General features: G+C 40.3%; 1 protein-coding gene across 2 annotated transcripts in view; it reads right to left on the bottom strand.

Annotated features, from left to right (window-relative positions):
- The window catches only part of zgc:110329 (uncharacterized protein LOC550500 homolog), a 32,799-nt gene extending 30,697 nt beyond the window's left edge, over positions 1-2,102 (bottom strand). The window contains exons 1-2 of one of the 2 annotated variants that reach the window (XM_062051523.1): positions 2,025-2,102; positions 1,758-1,915 (exon numbers count right to left, since the gene is read on the bottom strand). In XM_062051523.1, coding sequence (XP_061907507.1) covers positions 1,758-1,844 — 87 coding nt within the window. In that variant the 5' untranslated portion in view covers positions 1,845-1,915; positions 2,025-2,102. Of the gene's footprint in view, positions 1-1,757 lie in introns of both variants that reach the window. The other variant, XM_062051522.1, reaches the window with a different exon arrangement.
- Between the last annotated feature and the right edge of the window lie 24,238 nt (positions 2,103-26,340).

Here is a 26,340-nt window from a genome sequence, read left to right on the forward strand (position 1 = left end):
GAAATCTTTGCTGATCTACCTGAATCCCTCATTTTCCACTTCTTAATCAGCATTTGAACACTGCTGATTGGCATTCTCAATTCCTTGGATATCTTGTTATACCCATTTCCTGGTTTATGTAGTTCAATTACCTTTTCTCGCAGATCCTTTGACAATTCTTTTGCCTTCCTTGTGACTCAGAATCCAGAAACATCTGTGCAGCACTGGATGAAAGATGCAATGGTCTGTCAGAAGCCCAGAAACTCACTGACCCTTTATACACACACATTAATTACAAACAAACAGGTCACAGGTGAGGATTGGAACCTTGATTAGCCATTCAAACCTGTTTGTGTCAACTTTTGTGCATGTTATCAGATCAAAGTCACTGGGGTATGTAAACTATTGATCCGGGTAATTTGGGTACTTTCTTTTGTCATTTTGATTTAAAAAGAGTAAACACAGTTGTTTGCCAATAAATAGCTTCACACAACCATTAAGCATGAGTGGAAGAAAGGTTTTTGTGTTATTATTCATATTCTCTGAAGAATGGCCAAGAAATCATAAATTCTCCCAGGGTATGTAAACTTATGAGCACGACTGTATATTATCAGGCTATCATGCATGTTTATATGAAAAATAAAGTGTTAGTTAGTAGTAATTGTAAATGTGTCTGTTTCACTTCCGGTTCACTGACATAGGAAAAAAAAACTTTTTGCGAGATCTCGCACAAAGTATCACGAAATCTCGCAAAACACTTTTTTCCCTCCATGTCCCTTTAGGAGCTCCGTATGTTTTGTAACTGGATCTGTGTATTATTATGTAACTTTGAACTTTTGAAAAGGAGTAGCCTATAGCGTTTGTGCGTCGGCTATTGGGGATCCCCAATAAACAATAAACAACAATACAATACAATTCTGAAATTATAAATGTGTGGATTGCGTAGTCATCAGACTAAAGACACAAAAAACAAATAACTTGTATAAAAAAAAATTGGACGTTGTAATGATAGAAGAAAATAAAAACATTCTGTATTTCTGGCATTCTTTATTTTATGTCGGTGCCAGGAAAAAAAGAGCATCATCTCCCCTTTAAGAGGTCCAACGCCCTGCACCATAAGCCTCTGTGATGCTGCGACGCTGTGAACAATAGCTCAGTGGAATGTTTATATTGTTTGCTATCAATAAAACATAAACCATGTTGAACTTTACAAATAACAACCAGATTTGTAGTGGGCATCATTTCCCCAGAGAGCTAATCATTCAGTGCCTAGCTAGCGATGTAAATACTGAACCCCGTTAGCAAACATGGCAACTTAAGTTAACACTAACAAAGAGTGAAGACATGAAATAAAACGCTTCACGTTGATGGATTTCAGCATTACGATTAACATGATTATTTGCGTTATGTAGGAGAAATGATTCCATGTCAATATAGCATCAGATTTATGTAAAACATGGCAGAGATTCCCCATCCTAGGCTCAGTGGTTTCATTAGAACTGGACATAAAATATAAAAAGCGTGTTAAAACGAGAGGCGTTAGGACTTTTTAGTTTATGCCGAATGATACGTTGTCTAATTTCGATTGCTAATATGCCCTTTTACGTCTTTTTAAAGTCATATGTATGTTAATAAAAGACGGTGGGTCAAAAACGAGTATTTTCTCGCTGAGGTCTGGTGTTGTTTTTGGGTGGTTCTCGTCGACCTATTGAAGCTCCGCGTCGCAAGTCATCTTCCTACCAAACGCTTGTACGCTTAATAAAATGCAGAAAACTTACCGAAAACAGCATGGAATAGACGTTTAGGGTAAACTTGATGAAGTAGTAGAAGTGGTTGCTTCTCTTCAGTTCGGAGTAGGGAGGCATGGCCGCTTGTGTTGCTGACGCTAGCCAGCGAGCTAACGAGCTCTTCGATAAGTTCAAGCGATTACTAAGTGCTTGGTTAGAAAAAAATAATAATTAATAATTAAAAGACCAACCGCATGTTCAAAACCGTGATGTATATACATATACATATATTTCTAACTATATCGGCTCATTTCATACCACTTCCGTGCAGCCGGCTCGTCTACGCTTTGTTTTGACTACATTCTTAAAGGGACAGTACATTCTTAAAGGGACAGTACACACATCAACTGGTTTTGACTACAGTCTTAAAGTACACACATCGACTGGTTTTGACTACATTCTTAAAGTACACACATCGACTGGTTTTGACTACATTCTTAAAGGGACAGTACACACAACAACTGGTTTTGACTACAGTCTTAAAGTACACACATCGACTGGTTTTGACTACATTCTTAAAGGGACAGTACACACAACAACTGGTTTTGACTACAGTCTTAAAGTACACACATCGACTGGTTTTGACTACATTCTTAAAGGGACAGTACACACATGAACTGGTTTTGACTACAGTCTTAAAGTACACACATCAACAGGTTTTGAGTACATTCTTAAAGGGGGAGTACACACATCAACTGGTTTTGACTACATTTTTAAAGTACACACATCAACTGGTTTTCACTACAGTCTTAAAGTACACACATCAACTTGTTTTGACTACATTCTTAAAGGGACAGTACACACATCAACTGGTTTTGATCTGTACCGAGGATGTCGTTGTGGCTTGTGCAGCCCTTTGAGACACTTGTGATTTAGGGCTATATAAATAAACATTGATTGATTGATTGATTGATTACAGTCTTAAAGTACACACATCAACTGGTTTTCACTACAGTCTTAAAGTACACACATCAACAACTGGTTTTGACTACAGTCTTAAAGTACACACATCAACTGGTTTTGACTACATTTTTAAAGGGACAGTACACACATCAACTGGTTTTGACTACAGTCTTAAAGTACACACATCAACTGGTTTTGACTACAGTCTTAAAGTACACACATCAACTGGTTTTGACTACAGTCTTAAAGTACACACATCAACTGGTTTTGACTACAGTCTTAAAATACACACATCAACAGGTTTTGACTACATTCTTAAAGGGACAGTACACACATCAACTGGTTTTGACAACAGTCTTAAAGTACGCACAACAACTGGTTTTGACTACATTCCTAAAGGGACAGTACATACATCAACTGGTTTTGACTACAGTCTTAAAGTACACACATCAACTGGTTTTGACTACAGTCTTAAAGTACACACATCAACTGGTTTTGACTACATTCTTAAAGGGACAGTACACACATCAACTGGTTTTGACTACATCCTTAAAGGGACAGTACACACATCAACTTGGTTTGATTACAGTCTTAAAGTACACACATCCACTGGTTTTCACTACAGTCTTAAAGTACACACATCAACTGGTTTTGACTACAGTCTTAAAGTACACCCATCAACTGGTTTTGACTACATTTTTAAAGGGACAGTACACACTACAACTGGTTTTGACTACAGTCTTAAAGTACACACATCAACTGGTTTTGACTACATTCTAAAAGGGAGAGTACACACATCAACTGGTTTTGACTACAGTCTTAAAGTACACACATCAACTGGTTTTGACTACAGTCTTAAAGTACACACATCAACAGGTTTTGACTACATTCTTAAAGGGACAGTACACACATCAACTGGTTTTGACAACAGTCTTAAAGTACGCACAACAACTGGTTTTGACTACATTCCTAAAGGGACAGTACATACATCAACTGATTTTGACTACAGTCTTAAAGTACACACATCAACTGGTTTTGACTACAGTCTTAAAGTACACACATCAGCTGGTTTTGACTACATTCTTAAAGGGACAGTACACACATCAACTGGTTTTGACTACATCCTTAAAGGGACAGTACACACATCAACTGGTTTTGATTACAGTCTTAAAGTACACACATCCACTGGTTTTCACTACAGTCTTAAAGTACACACATCAACTGGTTTTGATTACAGTCTTAAAGTACACCCATCAACTGGTTTTGACTACATTTTTAAAGGGACAGTACACACTACAACTGGTTTTGACTACAGTCTTAAAGTACACACATCAACTGGTTTTGACTACATTCTAAAAGGGACAGTACACACATCAACTGGTTTTGACTACAGTCTTAAAGTACACACATCAACTGGTTTTGACTACAGTCTTAAAGGGACAGTACACACATCAACTGGTTTTGACTACATTTTCAAAGGGACAGTGCCCACAAATAACTGGTTTTGACTACAGTCTTAAAGTACACACAACAACTGGTTTTGACTACATTCTTAAAGGGACAGTGCCCACAAAAAACTGGTTTTGACTACAGTCTTAAAGGCCTACTGAAACCCACTACTACCGACCACGCAGTCTGATAGTTTATATATCAATGATGAAATCTTAACATTATAACACATGCCAATACGGCCGGGTTAACTTATAAAGTGACATTTTAAATTTGCCGCTAAACTTCCGGTTCGAAACGCCTCTGAGGATGACGTATGCGTGTGACGTAGCCCGGCGAACACGGGTATGCCTTCCACATTGAAGCCGATACGAAAAAGCTCTGTTTTCATTTCATAATTCCACAGTATTCTGGACATCTGTGTTCGTGAATCTGTTTCAATCATGTTCATTGCATTATGGAGAAGGAAGCCAAGCAAGCAAAGAAGAAAGTTGTCGGTGCGAAATGGACGTATTTTTCGAACGTAGTCAGCAACAACAGTACACAGCCGGCGCTTCTTTGTTTACATTCCCGAAAGATGCAGTCAAGATGGAAGAACTCGGATAACAGAGACTCTAACCAGGAGGACTTTTGATTTGGATACACAGACGCCTGTAGAGAACTGGGACAACACAGACTCTTACCAGGATTACTTTGATTTGGATGACAAAGACGCAGACGTGCTACTGTGAGTATGCAGCTTTGGCTTTTTTTTGCGTATGTACGTAACTTTTTAAAAATATATAAGCTTTATGAACCTTGGGTTAGGTGAACGGTCTTTTGGGCTGAGTGATTGTGTGTGTTGATCATGTGTTTGAATTGTATTGGCGTGTTCTATGGAGCTAGGAGCTAGCAGAGGAGCTAGGAGCTAGCATAACACGTACCGTACCGTAAGTGCGCGTCACGTACGTAACTTTTTTAAAATATATAAGCTTTATGAACCTTGGGTTAGGTGAACGGTCTTTTGGGCTGAGTGATTGTGTGTGTTGATCAGGTGTTTGAATTGTATTGGCGTGTTCTATGGAGCTAGGAGCTAGCAGAGGAGCTAGGAGCTAGCATAACAAACACGCAGGTGTTATTATGCAGGATTAATTTGTGGCATATTAAATATAAGCCTGGTTGTGTTGTGGCTAATAGAGTATATATATGTCTTGTGTTTATTTACTGTTGTAGTCATTCCCAGCTGAATATCAGGTCCCGTGAGTATGCAGCCTTGGCTGCTAAACATTCGATAACTTGACCGTATGTGCGCGTCACGTACGTAACTTTTGAAAAATATATAAGCTTTATGAACCTTGGGTTAGGTAAACGGTCTTTTGGGCTGAGTGATTGTGTGTGTTGATCAGGTGTTTGAATTGTATTGGCGTGTTCTGTGGAGCTAGGAGCTAGCAGAGGAGCTAGGAGCTAGCATAACAAACACGCAGGTGTTTTTATGCAGGATTAATTTGTGGCATATTAAATATAAGCCTGGTTGTGTTGTGGCTAATAGAGTATATATATGTCTTGTGTTTATTTACTGTTGTAGTCATTCCCAGCTGAATATCAGGTCACCCCCGGCTCTCACAGCATCTTCCCTATCTGAATAGCTTCAACTCCCCACTAGTCCTTCACTTGCACTTTACTCATCCACAAATCTTTCATCCTCGCTCAAATTAATGGGGAAATTGTCGCTTTCTCGGTCCGAATCTCTCTCACTTCATGCGGCCATCATTGTAAACAATAGGGAACTTTGCGTATATGTTCAACTGACTACGTCACGCTACTTCCGGTAGGTGCAAGCCTTTTTTTTATCAGATACCAAAAGTTGCAATCTTTATCGTCGTTGTTCTATACTAAATCCTTTCAGCAAAAATATGGCAATATCGCGAAATGATCAAGTATGACACATAGAATAGATCTGCTATCCCCGTTTAAATAAAAAAAATTCATTTCAGTAGGCCTTTAAAGTACACACATCAATTGGTTTTGACTACATTCTTAAAGTGACAGTACACACATCAACTGGTTTTGACTACATTCTTAAAGGGACAGATTGATTAAAACCTTTATTAGTAGATTGCAAAGGAAGAGAATACATTATATGAAACAGTACAGTTTACACAGTACAGTACACATTCCGTACAATTGACTACTAAATGGTAACACCCGAATACGTTATTCAACTTGTTTAACCTTCGTCTTGTGTTAGGGTCGGCAAATAGATGAAGACCTTTCCAATAATTCAGTATATTTGTTGTTTGTATGGAAACATAGAGGTCATGTTTTTATGACAGAGCAATGGTTTCTTGGAGACAAAATCATTGATAATAGTCAATGTTCTCCCAAGGATGGACGACAAGGACTTGGGTGAATGACTCCTGCAATGGATTCAGAGTAACCTCATTAGTGACGCACACAGTGAGGAAGTTACCCGTCACTTGAAAGTTGAAACAACTGTTAATATTCCTCTGTCTTGAAGACCATCATTTTGATGAAGAATGCACAGACTTCAAGGTTAAATAAATCTTAAAAGAGAAACAAGCAGACGCTGTTCATCACACGCGGGGTCAACTTGACACGTGGCCAGCTCTGTGACGTGTAAACCCATTTGCAAATGTGTCAATCATGACCACGCCAAATATATCCAACAAGTGGTGGCAACAACTGATGTAACTTTAAACTGGAGGGATTATTTTTGTGCAGACTGTGAAAGGTACAGCATTGCTTTTACAATTACGTAAATATATATATATATATATATATATATATATATATATATATATATATATATATATATATATATATATATATATATATATATATATATATATATATATATATATATATATATATATACATACATATATATATATATATATATATATATATATATATATATATATATATATATATATATATATATATATATATATATATATATATATAAAAATATATATATATACAGTACAGGCCAAAAGTTAGGACACACTTTCTCATGCAATGGTTTTTTTTAAATTTTCATGACTATTTACATTGTAGATTGTCACATCAAAACTATGAATGAACACATGTGGAGTTATGTACTTAACAAAAAAAGGTGAAATAACTGAAAACATGTTTTATATTCTAGTTTCTTCAAAATAGCCACCCTTTGCTCTGATTACAGCTTTGCACACTCTTGGCATTCTCTCCATGAGCTTCAAGAGGTAGTCACCTGAAATGGTAACTACCTCTTGAACATTTAACATCATGTTTCACCGTCAAGGAAACATGATGTTAAAGGCCTACTGAAATGAATTGTTTTTATTTAAACGGGGATAGCATATCCATTCTATGTGTCATACTTGATCATTTTGCGATATTGCCATATTTTTGCTGAAAGGATTTAGTAGAGAACATTGACGATAAAGTTCGCAACTTTTGATTGCTGATAAAAAAAAGCCTTGCCCCTACCGGAAGTAGCGTGACGTCACAGGCTGAAGGGCTCCTCACATTTCCCCATTGTTTACACCAGCAGCGAGAGCGATTCGGACCGAGAAAGCGACGATTACCCCATTAATTTGAGCGAGGATGAGAGATTCGTGAATGAGGAACGTGAGAGTGAAGGACTAGCGTGCAGTGCAGGACGTATCTTTTTTCGCTCTGACCGTAACTTAGGTACAAGGGTTCATTGGATACCACACTTTCTCCTTTTTCTATTGTGGATCACGGATTTGTATTTTAAACCACCTCGGATACTATATCCTCTTGAAAATGAGAGTCGAGAACGCGAAATGGACATTCACAGTGACTTTTATCTCCACGACAATACATCGGCGAAGCACTTTAGCTACGGAGCTAACGTGATAGCATCATGCTTAAATGCAGATAAAAACAAAATAAATAAACCCCTGACTGGAAGGATAGACAGAAAATCAACAATACTATTAAACCATGGACCTGTAAATACACGGTTAATGCTTTCCAGCTTGCCAAAGCTTAACAATGCTCTTGCTAACGACGCCATTGAAGCTAACTTAGCAACGGGACCTCACAGAGCTATGATAAAAACATTAGCGCTCCACCTACGCCAGCCAGCCCTCATTTGCTCATCAACACCCGTGCTCACCTGCGTTCCAGCGATCGACGGAAGGACGAAGGACTTCACCCGATCATCCGTGCGGTCGGAGGCTAGCGTCGGCTAGCGCCGGCTAGCACATCTGATATCCAAGTCAAAGTCCTCCTGGTTGTGTTGCTACAGCCAGCCGCTAATACACCGATCCCACCTACAACTTTCTTCCTTGCCGTCTTCATTGTTCATTAAACAAATTGCAAAAGATTCACCAACACAGATGTCCAGAATACTGTGAAATTTTGAGATGAAAACAGAGCTTTTTTGTATTGGATTCAATGGTGTCCGAATACTTCCGTTTAACTATTGACGTCACGCGCTTACGTCACCATACAAAGACGTTTTCAACCGGAAGTTTAGCGGGAAATTTAAAATTGCACTTTATAAGTTAACCCGGCCGTATTGGCATGTGTTGCAATGTTAAGATTTCATCATTGATATATAAACTATCAGACTGCGTGGTCGGTAGTAGTGGCTTTCAGTAGGCCTTTAAATGCTCATTTAACCCTTTTATTTTTCATTTATATGAATTTTATATTGTTTTATGCATGTAAATCTATAATTATTCCTTATACAAATATTGTGTTAACAGATTGACATTGTTTAGTGAAGAATTAGAGTCCTACAATACAAGTACGTTCCTAATCAAAGTGAAGCATGCTGCATGTTCCATAGATATGATGTCACAGTCACATGTTCCCAATAGAAGAAGATACATGTGCGTAGTCTTGAACAGATGCTGATAGTGCTTATGCATCATTCTGCGAGAGCTCAAGCAAATCAGGATGTTATTCGACTAATTAATTAACTCATTGATTAATTATACGTTCTGGAAGAAGAATTCCTAATGACAGACAAGCAAAAGTACCTTCGTTGCAGGACACGAGCTGCATGCTGATGGAGTTTGATGATATATTTAGAAGAAGTAAATAATTTGTGATCATAGTAAGACTAATTAACACCAACTGAGACTACCGTATTTCCTTGAATTGGCGCCGGGAATATAGTATTCGCCTGCCTAGAATTACAGCCGGGTCAAACTCGTTTCGCAAAATAATTAGCGCATGCTTGGCACTTCCGCCGGGTCAAATATGAGTCATTAAATGACTCCCGCCTCCAGGTGGTAGAGGGCGCTAGTGATCCTTCTTGCGACTACCAGTACTGCAGGAGACAGGTACTGCAGAAGAAGACAACAAGCAGCAAGCATGCAGCAATTGTTTGCTTGCACTTTTAACATAGAGGATTACATATCTAAAATAAAACCGTTTTCTAAACTGGACTTTCAATCGAAGCAGGAGGTAATAATTAAAGGAATATCTCCAGAGACTTTTAAAATTGAAGAAAGATGAGAAAGACTGCCTTTGATCAGAAGCAGCTGCACATGGACCCATCTACAAGTAAAGGTAAGATCATAATAACGTTTTTTTTATTAAATGTGTTTTTAATGATAAGGTATGCGCCGGAGTGAGAGAGGTTTTAAAATAATTAGAGCATGCTTGCTCATTCCGCATGGTTTTGGTAACCGCAGGAGTGAGAAGAGGTTTTAAATTAATTAGCGCCCCTGCGGCTATTCAAGGAAATACGGTAACACTTTTTTTTATTTGCCTCGGATTGGATCTACATAACCTTTTAAATGACTCACAATGACTGACATCATTGGAACAATAGAATACATTTTTTAATTGTTCTTTCATTTTACATTTATTTCATTTAAGTCTTCGGAATCTGTGATAAGTGGTAGAGCATGAAGAACGTTCACACTTAGACTTAAACAAACTTTATTGATCCACAAGGGAAATTGTTCCACACAGTAGCTCAGTGACAAAGGATTGAAACGTAACTTAAAACTTCCCTTTAAATTATGAAGACCAATCAATAATGCCTAAAACCATGATTTTGTCATTGTCCATCCATCCATCCATTCATTTTCTACCGCTTGTCCCTTTTGCGGTGGGGGATGGAGCCTATCCCAGTTGCACTCAGGTCATTGCATTACTTCTCATTTGTAAGTGTTTTATTAATGCAGGGAGGCGGCGAAAGTAAACAGGCATTAAACATGACACCTTTCTATTGGTGGGAAAACTCTCATGATTAACCAATCAGCGTATGAGCAGCTCTTTGGTTGCAGAGGGAAAGGAAAAGGTGAGCCAACAATGCCATCAGGGGCCGTATTTATCAAGCGTCTTAGAGTGCCATTTTACACTTAAGTCCTGAGAATTTGCGAAATTTAGTCCTACTCTCCAACTTAAGAATAAAAGCTATTTATCAACTTTCTTAAGTCTAAGAATCACTCCTACTCTCCACGATATTTAAGAGACCTTCAGAGGTGTCCTAAGTGGTTAGGAGTTGCCAGCAGGGGATGGCACTGAGGCGAGAGAGACGTGCGCGAACGTTCAGGGAGCGGAAGGATGTCCTGGCTTTGTTTGATGACGAGCAGCTGATCAAACGGTATCGTTTAGACAGAGCGGGTATTATTTTTGTCACAGATTTAATAATTTTCGATTCCTTGTTGATTTCTGCATGTGGCTGCAGTGGGCTAGTATATATAGAGCCACCCACACCAGTTTCAAATTAGTTGCCTAATTAATAAATTGGAAACAAAATGTTATGAGAGTAGCGTATGTGTGTGTGTGGCCCTTTAATAGGTGACAGCATGTGAGGTGAGTGACGTCAGTGAGTGTGTGGGCGAGAGAAGAGAGGGAGCGGTAGCGTGAGTACGGGCGGGGACTAGGTTGTTTTGTGTTGGATTGGCTGTGTACAAGCAATCAATAAAGCAAGATTTGCAACTAATCGCCGGACTCATCATTCACCCTAAAGTCGTCCGCTGTGGAGACCCACTGCCGGGTAAAGTGAAGGGTGCTGCCCCGAGCATACATCCTGGAGAAGTGTCTCCCCTGCCTCTTTGACTACGGTCTGGGAGCAGGAAGCAGGAAAGGTGCAACAAAAAGGAAACATTTATTTTTGATTCATTGCCAATACTGTTTGTTTGTTTTGTATTATTTTGTAGTTTATTGTCAAAATATACACTCCCATTTTCCACTTAAATATTTCTAAGATATTTCTTTATTCTTAGACAAGGGATTCCCTTCCGTGATTGGTCATTTCTATGGACACAGAAATGACGTCACCTAAAATTCCGTTTACGGCACATAGTAATGTCGTAATTCAGCTCTGAGTGTGACACTTAAGATTCAGTCCTACACTTCGCTGAAAGTGTGAGTAAGACGCTTGATAACTAACTTTTAAGTGCAGCGTTCAGCGAATAATTTATTTTCTCTTAAGTCAACTCTTAGCAGACTTCTTAGGAGTAATTCTAAGAAGCTTGATAAATACGGCCCCAGGTGGCCAATGGATGCAAAACTGCACATCATAGCTTTGATAGGCCAGCACAGGCTTGCTTTTTCCCTACGGGTGATTATATGAACTGTATGAATAATGTTATATTGAAAACAAAACATTTTTTTAATTAAACATTTAAAAACGACTCTTGAAAAATGTATGCATTTTTACTGTAAAATGAAAGTGGATTTAGAACTTACTGTACATGCTGGACACCAGGCAAGTTGTCTCATATACAGGCAGCCTTTCACCATTTCAAACATGGAAAAAACCTAAACAAAATAGGGTAGCAAAAGTTGCACCAATTTATAAGAGTGCAAGTAAACACCAGTTTGCAAACTATAGACTATAGACTATTTTCTACATCATTGAAACACTATTTAACAACAGATTGGACAAATACAGAAATACATTAAAAACAATAACCTCGCGTAAAACCACTACCAATACAGAGTTAACATCTCAGCATCAGTGTACCCGTGTGTTTCAGGACCAGTTTTAAGGTTCTTCTTATGGTTTATGAATATTTTTATGGTATCGGGCCTTCATGTCTTTCAGATTTGCTTTAACCATACAAACCCTGAGATCCTCTGGCACTCACCTCCTAATTATCCAATGATAATAGTGTTTGCTCAATATTCTTGTCCATCTTGGTTTTTTTCCATGTTGTCGTCTAATATACCGTATTTTACGGACCACAGCGGGTCTATTTTCATACAAAAGGCCCACCGGATTATAGGGCGCATAAAGGAGTCATATTATAATTTTTTTCTAAATGTAAAACACTTCCTTGTGGTCTACATAACATGTAATGGTGGTTCTTTGGTCAAAATGTTACATAGATGATGTTTTACAGATCATCTTCAAGTCGCTTTCTGACAGTCACTTCAGGATGCGCCGTTTTGTGGGCGGTCTTATTTACGTGGCTCACCTTCGACAGCATCTTCTCCCCGTCATCTTGGTTGTAGCGGTGTAGCGTGCAAGGACGGGGGTGGAAGAAGTGTCAAAAGATGGAGTTAACTGTTTTAATGACATTCAGACTGTTGTGTTTGCTGAAAGGGAGTTGACGGCAAAGACACAAGGGGCAGTAATGTTCAACATCCATCCATCCATCCATCTTCTTCCGCTTATCCGAGGTCGGGTCGCGGGGCCAGCAGCCTAAGCAGGGAAACCAAGACTTCCCTCTCCCCAGCCACTTCGTCCAGCTCTTCCCGGGGGATCCCGAGGCGTTCCCAGGCCAGCCGGGAGACATAGTCTTCCCAACGTGTCCTGGGTCTTCCCCGTGGCCTCCTACCGGTCGGACGTGCCCTAAACACCTTCGTAGGGAGGCGTTCGGGTGGCATCCTGACCAGATGCCCGAACCACCTCAACTGTCTTCTCTCGATGTGGAGAAGCAGCGGCTTTACTTTGAGTTCCCCCCGGATGGCAGAGCTTCTCACCCTATCTCTAAGGGAGAGCCCCGCCACCCGGCGGAGGAAACTCATTTCGGCCGCTTGTACCCGTGATCTTGTCCTTTCGGTCATAACCCAAAGCTCATGACCATAGGTGAGGATGGGAACGTAGATCGACCGGTAAATTGAGAGCTTTGCCTTCCGGCTCAGCTCCTTCTTCACCACAACGGATCGATACAGCGTCCGCATTACTGAAGACGCCGCACCGATCCGCCTGTCGATCTCACGATCCACTCTTCCCTCACTCGTGAACAAGACTCCGAGGTACTTGAACTCCTCCACATGGGGCAGGGTCTCCTCCGCAACCCGGAGATGGCACTCCACCCTTTTCCGGGCGAGAACCATGGACTCGGACTTGGAGGTGCTGATTCTCATCCCAGTCGCTAATGTTCAACAATTTATTATATATATAGTCAATATATATAATAATAATAAACAATACTAACTAATAAACCAAACTAATGAAATGGAGAGTGTCAAAACCCAAGAGTGTGTGTGTGTGAGGCTATGTGTGTAGTTAGCTGTTGTGTTTTACCGTGGTGTTGGATGAGGAAGAAGACAAATCCAAAGGGGGATAGGCAAAAGGGGGCCGCGATCCGCGTGAGGTCCTTGGGGCAGAGAGAGGCGTCGGAGTTCGTGTCCAGAGCGAGGGTCGAGGATCGAGGAAGGCAGTCCAAAACCACGGGGGAAACAGCTGGTAAGACTCGGGAAGGAACTAAGGGAGAACAAACAAGGACGTCAGACACGGAGGGAAAACGCAGAGAGAAAGAGAGCATAAGTCTTCGGCTTACGGTACACTAAGGGTAAACTAAGTTCCCGCATGGATCCTTGGGTCCACTGGTGCTTAACACAGCTTCCTCTCATCAGGTCCAGGTGCGCTGATTGCTGATCGCTTAAGCCTTTCCGGCATGTGGGCGTGACGCGGCCGTGGGCGCGTCCCGAGGCGCGGCAAGCAGAGCGCAAAGATGAGGGCGCATTGCAATGCGCCCTGGCCTTGACACAGACTTTAATTCAATCAATAACGGAGCAGCATCTCCTCATCCGTGGCTCACTAGTGCAACAACAACGCCGGAAATGTGTCCCGTGAAAAGCAGTCCGACCGGAACTCTCTAATAACTAAAGTTCCTTGGGTGAATAATGTAAACTCACTACACCGGTAGTTTTTAGCGCTTCCATAGCGAGATACAAGGAAGAACTTTACACTACTTTATATTAGAAGTGGCAACAGCGGAGGATGAATGTCCCATAACACGAAGATAGAGAAAAAGAAGAAGCTTATCGCTTACGGCATCAGCACGGACCACAGTGGCGGACGCGCCCAAATTTTCAGGACTAAAGCAGATCCCAAATACACTCCAGCAGGTACCGGAAAGTAAGAAAAGTTGGTTTTGCATAATATTGTGAAACAAAACGCCAGATAATATGTCTGCTAATGGGTGCCATTGTGCGGTCCTTATACACACACCATAGTAATACTTGTATCTCTGACTACGGTAGCCGTAATGGGCCGTCAATCCATCAAGCGGTGCGGCTTCAAAGTCGTACTAAAACATTTTTGACCGATTTTTGAGCGCCATGTGTAATGTTCTTTATTCTCAATGAAACATTTAAAGTTTTGGTGTTGTTTACTGGCGTCATATTGCAGTCTACACATATCTCTTATGTGTGACTACCATCACCATAAGAGATACCACCTCACCATCATTACACCATGTACCAAATAAAATTGCTTCGAGGTCGGTAAGCACAACCAGAATTATTCCGTACATTAGGCGCACCGGGATATAAGGCGCACTGTCCATTTTTCAGAAAATACAAGGATTTTAAGTGCGCCTTATAGTCCGAAAAATACAGTAAGTGCATTACTTTACAGTATTGTTTAATCTTTACCTCCCTCGAGTCATGTCTTTTGCCCTGTCGATACTGTTTATATTTTAAGCCTTAACAACATGGTGTATGTCATAAATTCCCTCATTGCAAGCTTTCTAACCAATTTAAAAAATGACAAATATATTAGGAATGTTCAACTATTAATGTCACAATAATACACGTATGCTCATCTTATCAAGTCCTTGGAGTGCAGTTCAGGTCCAAGATTTTTGGGGAATAATTTCCCCAAGAAGACAATAAAGTCTAAATAAAAGTCAAGACCCAGTGGCCCAATTTGTTGTTATTACTAAATGTTGCCCGCTCAAGTGAACAGTTAACATACATTGCAGGCTGTAGGAGGTCATTTTAATGGATCCTTTTATGTTTTGTAGTATTGTTAACTTTTTCTCTTCTTTAACTTATCTCTAAACAGTGGGACAAGGGCAACAGCAACATAACAGTCGAGTTACACAGCAGCACAGGGACAAGCTGGCTCAAATTATGCCTCTCATTTTCTCAGGGTTCTACAGACTAGAATCAGTCACAGTACACATAATTTAGTATTTAATCGGTCAGTCACATCCATGGCCTTCCATAGCTGTTGAGATACTCTATATTGTCAAAAGTACCTGCCTTGACTCACATATGAATTTGAAGTGCAATCCCATTCCTAACCCCATAGGGTTCAATATGATGTCGGTCCACCTTTTGCAGCTATTACAGCTTCAACTCTTCTGGCAAGGCTGTCCACAAGGTTGCGGAGTGTGTTTATAGGAATTTTCCACCATTCTTCCAAAAGCGCATTGGTGAGGTCACACACTGATGTTGGTCGAAAAGTCCTGGCTCTCAGTCTCCGTTCTAATTCATCCCAAAGGTGTTCTATCCGGTTCAGGTCAGGACTCTGTGCAGGCCAGTCAAGTTCATCCACACCAGACTCTGTCATCCATGTTGGAAGAAGAAGGGGCCCGCTCGAAACTGTTCCCACAAGGTTGGTGTCAGAAAAATTGTATGCAAATTATCAAAAAACTTTCCGTTCACTGAGTTCCCAGTGAACAGATGAAAGCTGTCTTTGTTGCACCAAGCCAGAGGCTTGGAAAATTCCGCTGTGTACGATGGGAGGAGACGGGAGGGGTTATCGATTGTGATCCAAGACTTGCCCAAGCTCGATCCAGGACCAGTCCAAGCCCGAGGCATCTTGTTCTTTTGTGTTAATGTGACCAAAAACAATGGCTGTTTACATACCCCCCGTTCCTTTAGAAACAGCTGTTGTTATGTAAACAGGGAATATCCAAATAAAAGAGGAGATTTTTACCTTTTGTTAGAGCGTGGGTGACACTGTAAGAGGTTACAGATCGACACGTTTCTCCTCAAATTGAGCAAAATTGAATCATGTCTCTGTTTATTTCCTTGCTTCTTGTCTGTTTTAATAGATGACATCGATGTTTAAACCTGACAGTTGGGAGCGTGGAATTGTCCAAAATGTTTTGGTATCCTGGAGCATTCAAAGTTCCGTTCACAACTCCGGAAAGCAACCCCACACCATAATTCCTCCTTCACCAAATTTCACACTAGGCACAATGCCGTCCGAAATGTACCTGTGACAGACTCTCGCTGTCGTGCGGGTTCTCAGGACCACCAAGGAAGGACATTGTCGAGCAGGTTTGACTTTGTTTATTTTTCCATATAATACTCAGTCTCTCGTCGGTCGCTTTTCAGCTCCTCCTCCACTGCTCGCTCTTCGGTCGCTTTTCAGCCGCCCACGTCGTCGTCGTCTGCGTCTTGCTCTCTGTCGCTTTCGCTCTTCATGCACTGCTGGCTCTCCAACTCTCTCTTCCCCGTCGTTCTCGGCTGTCGCCCTTTTACCCACTGAGAGGGGATTACTTAATTTTGCCCAGCTGCGCGATCCACGCACCTGCAGTCCATTTCGACGCGGGTCCGCCGGCCACGCCACCTCCTCGCCGCCATCTTGGAGCAGGCCCCGGTGTGCCCTGCCTCGCTGTCGGACTGCCGGCCATGCCACCTCCTCGCCGCCATCTTGGAGCGGGCTCCGGTGTGCCCTGCCTCGCTGTCGGACTGCCGGCCCCGCCTCTCCACAGTACCTTTTTCCTGGCAACCTCCAAACCCAGACTCGTCCATCAGATTGCAAGACGGAAAAGTGTGAGCAAATTTCAAGATTGGATTTGTTGCACAGGTGGCATCCTATGACAGTTCCACGCTGGAAATCACTGAGCTCCTGAGAGCGGCCCATTCTTTCACAAATGTTTGTAGAAACAGTCTCCATGCCTAAGTGCTGGATTTTATACACCTGTGGCCAGGACAAGTGATTAGGACACCTGATTCTGATAATTTGGATGGGTGGCCAAATACTTTTGGCAATATAGTGAATGAGATGAGACGCTAAAACAATGACAGATGCATGGGACATTTGGACTCCTTAGAATGACAGTTTTCCTTGGCATTCTGCCTGCAATTGATGCGGATACAATACAGCAGGGGTCACCAACACGGAGCCCGCGGGCACCAGGTAGCCCGTAAGGACCAGATGAGTAGCCCGCTGGCCTGTTCTAAAAATAGCTCAAATAGCAGCACTTACAAGTGAGCTGCCTCTATTTTTAAATTTTATTTATTTACTAGCAAGCTGGTCTCGCTTTGCTCGACATTTTTAATTCTAAGAGAGACAAAACTCAAATAGAATTTGAAAATCCAAGAAAATATTTTAAAGACTTGGTCTTCACTTGTTTAAATAAATTCTTTTTTTTTTTTTACTTTGCTTCTTATAACTTTCAGAAAGACAATTTTAGAGAAAAAAATACAACCTTAAAAATGATTTTAAGATTTTTAAACACATATACCTTTTTACCTCTTAAATTCCTTCCTCTTCTTTCCTGACAATTTAAATCAATGTTCAAGTAAATTTATTTTTTATTGTAAAGAATAATAAATACATTTTAATTTAATTCTTCATTTTAGCTTCTGTTTTTTCGACGAAGAATATTTGTGAAATATTTATTCAAACTTATTATGATTAAAATTCAAAAACATTATTCTGGCAAATCTAGAACATCTGTAGAATCAAATGTAAATCTTATTTCAAAGTCTTCTGAATTTCTTTTAAAAAAATTTGTTCTGGAAAATCTAGAAGAAATAATGATTTGTCTTTGTTAGAAATATAGCTTGGTCCAATTTGTTATATATTCTAACAAAGTGGCGATTGGATTTTAACCTATTTAAAACATGTCATCAAAATTCTACAAGTAATCTTAATCACGAAAAATTACTAATGATGTTCCATAAATTATTTTTTAAATTTTTTCAAAAAGATTCGAATTAGCTAGTTTTTCTCTTCTTTTTTTCGGTTGAATTTTGAATTTTAAAGAGTCGAAATTGAAGATAAACTATGTTTCAAAATGTAATTGTCATTTTTTTTGTGTTTTCTCCTCTTTTAAACCATTCAATTAAGTGTAAATATCATTAATTATTAATAATAACATAGAGTTAAAGGTAAATTGAGCAAATTGGCTATTTCTGGCAATTTATTTAAGTGTGTATCAAACTGGTAGCCCTTCGCATTAATCACTACCCAAGAAGTAGCTCTTGGTTTCAAAAAGGTTGGTGACCCCTGCAATACAGTATGTATCGACATAAATGAGATAGGTTGGCTCTTGTCTGACTATAGGGTTGCCAATCTTCGCATCGAATCATCTTGTCTTTAGAAGTTAAAGTACGAGTTAGGTATTGATCTGTCGAGGGACGCACTTTGTCCTGTATTTTTATTATGGTGAAAATAAAAAAATAAATACAAATTGTCAGGTTCAAACATCGATGACATCTATTAAAACAGACAAGAAGCAAGGAAATACACAGAGACAGAATTCAATTTGGCTCAATTTGAGGAGAGACGCCCGGACACTGTACCCTTGCACAGTGTCTCAGCACGCTCTGGCGAAAGATTGTACGCCACCTCTTTTTATTTGGACTTTCACTGTTTACATAACAACAGCTGTTTCTAAAAGAATGGGGGGTATGTAAACAGCCATGGTTTTCGGTCACATAAACACAAAAGAAAAAGATGCCTCCGGCTTGGACTGGTCCCGGATCGAGCTTGGGCAGGTCTTGGATCAAAATAGATAAGCCCTCCCGTCTCCTCCCATCGTACACAATGGAATTTTACAAGCCTTTGGCTTGGTGCAACAAAGACAGCCTCTTGTCTGTTCACTGGGAACTCAGAGAACGGAAAGTTTTTTGATAATTTACATACAATTTTTCTGACACAAATAGTCAGTAAAATATCAATAGACTCTATTCACAACAACAGCTTTGACAGCAGTTTGTCGCAGGCTAAGGCTAACCCAGTCGATGCCAGTGTGCCTGATTGCTCACTCGTCAAACCTTATGTTCTTCTACTTTTCTGGCATCTGTTTACTCTGTTTGCCTTGGCTGTTGTCATTCTCACTCAGCATGGCAGCAGCCTGCTAACATTATCTGCCTAGTTTCTCGCAATTAGACTACAGATGTGACTTTTTTACAACAAATACATTTTTCTTAAAAAAAATAATAATAGGAGCACCTGTGGATGCTGGGATATTTTTGTATGAGCTACAAGGTTCATGCTCGCTCAGTAGTATTGCCTGCTCAATTTTTTAGAACAGTGACACTACACTTTATGACAGTGACACTACCCTTATGACAGTGACACTACACTTATGCTAGTGACACTACACCTTATGACAGTGACACTACACTTATGATAGTGACACTACACCTTATGACAGCGACACTGCACTTTATGACAGTGACACTACACCTTATGACAGTGACACTACACTTGTGATAGTGACACTACACCTTATGACAGTGACACTACACTTTATGACAGTGATACTACACTTTATGGCAGTCATACTACACTTTATGGCAGTCATACCACACCTTATGGCAATGACACTATACTTATGCTAGTGACACTACACCTTATGGCAGTGACACTATACTTAAGCTAGTGACACTACACCTTATGACAGTGACACTACACTTTATGACAGTGACACTACACCTTATGACAGTGACACTACACTTATGTTAGTGACACCAAACCTTATGACAGTGACACTACACTTATGATAGTGACACTACACCTTGTGACAGTGACACTACACCTTATGACAGTGACACTATACTTTATGACAGTGACACTACACTTATGACTGTGACACTACACTTATGACAGTGACACTACACCTTATGCTAGTGACACTACACCTTATGACTGTGACACTAGACTTATGATAGTGACACTACACCTTATGACAGTGACACTACACCTTATGACAGTGACACTATACTTTATGACAGTGACACTACACTTATGACTGTGACACTACACTTATGACAGTGACACTACACCTTATGCTAGTGACACTACACCTTATGACTGTGACACTAGACTTATGACTGTGACACTGCACTTATGACAGCGACACTACACCTTATGACAGGGACACTACACCTTATGACAGTGACACTACACTTATGATAGTGACACTACACCTTATTACAGTGACACTACACTTATGATAGTGACACTGCACTTTATAACAGTGACACTACACTTAATGACAGTGACACTACACTTATGATAGTGACACTACACCATATGACAGTGACACTACACTTATGATAGTGACACTACACCTTATGACAGTGACACTACACTTATGATAGTGACACTACACCTTATGACAGTGACACTACACTTATGACAGTGGCACTACACCTTATGACAGTGACACTACACCTATGACAGTGGCACTACACTTATGCTACTGACACTACACCTTATGACAGTGACACTACACCTTATGACAGTGAGACTACACTTATGACAGTGAGACTACACTTATGACAGTGACACTACACCTTATGACAGTGACACTACACATATAATAGTGACACTACACCTTATGACAGTGACACTACACTGTATGACAGCGACACTACACCTTATGACAGTGACACTACATTCATGACAGTGACACTACATTTATGCTAGTGACACTACACCTTATGACCGTGACACTATATCTTATGACAGTGACACTACACTTTATGATAGTGACACTACACTTATGACAGTGACACTACACTTATGACAGTGACACTACACTTACGACTCTGACACTATACTTATGACAGTGACACTACACTTATGCTAGTGACACTACACCTTATGACTCTGACACTGCACCTTATGACAGTGACACTACACCTTATGCTAGTGACACTACACCTTATGACTGTGACACTAGACTTATGATAGTGACACTACACCTTATGACAGTGACACTACACCTTATGACAGTGACACTATACTTTATGACAGTGACACTACACTTATGACTGTGACACTACACTTATGACAGTGAAACTACACCTTATGCTAGTGACACTACACCTTATGACTGTGACACTAGACTTATGACTGTGACACTGCACTTATGACAGCGACACTACACCTTATGACAGTGACACTACACCTTATGACAGTGACACTACACTTATGATAGTGACACTACACCTTATTACAGTGACACTACACTTATGATAGTGACACTGCACTTTATGACAGTGACACTACACTTAATGACAGTGACACTACACTTATGATAGTGACACTACACCTTATGATAGTGACACTACACCCTATGACAGTGACACTACACTTATGATAGTGACACTACACCTTATGACCGTGACACTACACCTATGACAGTGACACTACACTTTATGATAGTGACACTACACTTATGCTACTGACACTACACCTTATGACAGTGACACTACACTTATGACAGTGACACTACACTTATGACAGTGACACTACACCTTATGACAGTGACACTACATTTATGACAGTGACACTACATTTATCCTAGTGACACTACACCTTATGACCGTGACACTACACCTTATGAAAGTGACACTACACGTATGATAGTGACACTACATCTTATGACTGTGACACTATATCTTATGACAGTGACACTACACTTATGACAGTGACACTACACTTTATGATAGTGACACTACACTTATGACAGTGACATTACACTTATGACTCTGACACTACACCTTATGACAGTGACACTACACTTATGCTAGTGACACTACACCTTATGACAGTGACACTACACTTATGCTAGTGACACTACACCTTATGACAGTGACACTACACTTATGATAGTGACACTACACCTTATGACAGTGACACTACACTTATGCTAGTGACACTACACCTTATGACAGTGACACTACACTTATGCTAGTGACACTACACCTTATGACAGTGACACTACACTTATGATAGTGACACTACACCTTATGACAGTGACACTACACTTTATGACACTACACCTTATGACAGTGACACTACACTTTATGACAGTGACACTACACTTTATGATACAGTAACTCAACAAAAGGTCAAATATTGTTGTCTACCAAAAAAGTCCTTTATTACTACCCATTTTTCTTATGTCTCTGGTAAAGTAAATGTGCAGGAAATAATCAGTTTACTTGATCATCCATCATCATAAAAGAATGACATTTAGGGCATTTTTACTGCTGTTAAATGTCTAAACAGGTCAAATTCAAACTGTAATGTACTATGTAAAAGTTACGACAATGTTTATTTTGTGAGTATTCTCTTAGCGTGCTCTTTGCCAAATTGTGCTTCAGAAAACAACATTAAGGTTAATATGATTTGTATCTTGCCACGTTGCACTGAGCAATCAGCATGTTTATTATCTGACGAATCATCCATGACACTAAATATGACAAATCAAACGTCTCAGATTTATTATCACCAAGTCCTGTTCCTTTAACGCATAACCAATTTTGAAGACAACCATAAGGACCGCAAAATAATAAGGTCTAATGACCTCATTAACCCACTCAATTGACCCATGGTGAACATAAAATGCGCCCAGCAGCAAAGTGCTAATGAAATTGATAAGGTGTTGTCAGCAATAAAAACAGCATGGCTCCCTAAAGGAAAACGACTGTAATTATAGTTACTATGGTTGCAATTGGGCCACAGGTGGCGAGCGTGTCATTTAACCTTATTTGTAACATCTCTGTGTGGAGTTTGCATGTTTTCTGCAGTCCTGCTTGCAGCTTCCTGCCTCATTCTACAAACATGCATGTTCCACTCTTCAACCTCACATTATACAACATTTATGCTGTGTTTTACTTAACTGTATTTGTACAGTTTATTACAGTGTTTCTTGTAGCTGTCATGACGAGGTTTTCGCAGCTTACTGCGAGGTTTGTTCTCCCAGGATGCAAACGGACTATTCCGGACAGGACTTGAAGGTAGGCACATATTTATTAATTAATTAATCCTACACATCACAAAAGACAGGAACTAAAACAAAAGGAAAGTGTGCCGTTCGCACGAGAGGCTAAAGAACAAAAAAACACTTAACGCAGGAAACATAGACGCTAATACTTAGCATGAACTATGGACATAGAACAAACAAGACTTACTGTGGCATGAAACAACTAACATAACTATGGCATGGCACGACATGAAACTGTGGCATGAAACCAATAATGACGCCAGGATGACTGACTGGCAAAGGTGGGCTTAAATCATGTCTCTTGATTGGAAACAGGTGAGTGGAGGCAGGTGAAAATCATAGGTCGCCATGGTAACTAAAACAAACAAGGGTGCACACAAAAACAGGAACTAATGAAGTCTACAACTTACAGAACATAACAAAAACATGATCCGGACCGCAGATCCTGACAGTAGCAGTAAGGCCTGATATACTAAAGGTTTGTGTGTATTAAAACATGTGCAACTTTAATAGTGCGTGCAAAGCTGATATACTGTATCTATTTGTTTTTTTAGCGTGTTTGTCTACATTTATATGCAGAATATGTACTCATTATGAGAGTGTAAAAAATGTTGGGAGAAGGAGATGCACAAGGCGACTCGGTAAAGAATCTGGGTATTATCTTCGGCCCAACTCTCTCGTTTGAGTCACACATTAAGAGTGTTACTAAAACGGCCTTCTTTCATCTCCGTAAAATCGCAATAATTAGTTCCATTTTGTCCACCAGCGACATCGAGATCATTATTCATGCGTTCGTTACGTCTCGTCTCGATTACTGTAACGTATTATTTTCGGGTCGCCCTATGTCTAGCATTAAAAGATTACAGTTGGTACAAAATGCGGCTGCTAGACTTTTGACAAGAACAAGAACGTTTGATCATATTACACCTACACTGTATATACCTTTATGTACCTATATATCTCTATATACATATACCTATACTGGCTCACCTGCACTGGCTTCCTGTGCACTTAAGATGCGACTTTAAAGGCCTACCGAAATGAATTTTTTAAATTTAAACGGGGATAACAGATCTATTCTATGTGTCATATTTGATCATTTTGTGATATTGCCATATTTTTGCTGAAAGGATTTAGTATAGAACAACGACGATAAAACTCGCAACTTTTGGTCTCTGATAAAAAAAGCCTTGCCCCTACCGGAAGTAGCGTGACGTCACAGGAGGAAGGGCTGCTCACATTTTCCTATTGTTTTCAATGCAGCGAGAGAGATTCGGACCGAGAAAGCGACGATTACCCCATTAATTTGAGCGAGGATGAAAGATTCGTGGATGAGGAACGTGAAAGTGAAGGACTAGCGTGCAGTGCAGGACGTGTCTTTTTTTCGCTCTGACCGTAACATAGGTACAAGGGTTCATTGGATTCCACACTCTCTCCTTTTTCTATTGTGGATCACGGATTTGTATTTTAAACCACCTCGGATACTATATCCTCTTGAAAATGAGAGTCAAGAACGCAAAATGAACATTCACAGTGACTTTTATCTCCACGACAATACATTGGTGAAGCTCTTTAGCTACGGAGCTAACATGATAGCATTGTGCTTGAATGCAGATAGAAACAAAAGAAATAAACCCCTGACTGGAAGGATAGACAGAAAATCAACAATACTATTAAACCATGGACATGTAACTACACGGTTAATGCTTTCCAGGCTAGCGAAGCTTAACAATGCTGTTGCTAACGACGCCATTGAAGCTAACTTAGCAACGGGACCTCACAGAGCTATGCTAAAAACATTAGCCCTCCACCTACGCCAGCCAGCCCTCATCTGCTCATCAACACCCGTGCTCACCTGTGTTCCAGCAATCGACGGAGCGACGAAAGACTTCACCCGATCATAGATGCGGTCGGCGGCCCGGAGACGGAGGAAGTCAAGGTGAGGTCGGCGGCTAGCGTGTCTGCTATCCAACTCAAAGTCCTCCTGGTTGTGTTGCTGTATTCCGCCGCTAATACACCGATCTCACCTACAACTTTCTTCTTTGCAGTCTTCATTGTTCATTAAACAAATTGCAAAAGATTCACCAACACAGATGTCCAGAATACTGTGGAATTTTGCGATGAAAACAGAGCTTTTTGTATTGGATTCAATGGGGCCGAATACTTCCGTTTCAACGATTGACGTCACGCACATACGTCATCATACTTAAACGTTTTCAACCGGAAGTTTAGCGAGAAATTTAAAATTGCACTTTATAAGTTCACCCGGCCGAATTGGCATGTGTTGCAATGTTAAGATTTCATCATTGATATATAAACGATCAGACTGCGTGATCGGTAGTAGTGGGTTTCAGTAGGCCTTTAAGGTTTTACTACTTACAGTACGTATAAAATACTACACGGTCTAGCTCCATCCTATCTTGCTGATTGTACTCTGGCTTGTTAGTGATTCCCAGAGCCCAAAAAAAAGTCTGCGGGCTATAGAGCATTTTCTATTGGGGCTCCAGTACTCTGGAATGCCCTCCTGGTAACAGTTAGAGATGCTACCTCAGTAGAAGCATTTAAGTCCCATCTTAAAACTCATTTGTATACTCTAGCCTTTATATACACCCCCCTTTTGGACCAGTTGATCTGCCGTCTCTTTTCTGCTCTGACCACAGGTGATACGCTAGCTGTCCAAAGTCGGGACCCAGGGTGGACCACTCATCTGTGCATCAGATGAGTGTGAGAGTCCAATCCTATGGATAAGTTTGCGAACCCTAGGAATCTCTGAAGTAATTTACGAGAAGTGGGCGGAGACTAATCTAGTACTGCCTGGACCTTTGCGGGGTTGGGTCTGAGCCTACTTTGCTCTACAATAAACCGCAGAAATGGCATCGAGGAGATGTGAAAAGCACACTTCTCCGCTTTTAGTAACAGTCTCTGAAGCACCAGGCGTACTTGTTGGATGGGTTCGTCAATCTTGATTATTACTGTTATAATAATCATTACCACAGATTCTAACAAGTATCTTGTCTTACTATTATTAAAGTGAACAGTAAACTCTTGTTACAAGCATATAAAACAGGGATGTCTAA

The sequence above is a fragment of the Entelurus aequoreus genome, linkage group LG06, assembly GCF_033978785.1.
Source record: "Entelurus aequoreus isolate RoL-2023_Sb linkage group LG06, RoL_Eaeq_v1.1, whole genome shotgun sequence".
Taxonomy (NCBI): domain Eukaryota; kingdom Metazoa; phylum Chordata; class Actinopteri; order Syngnathiformes; family Syngnathidae; genus Entelurus; species Entelurus aequoreus.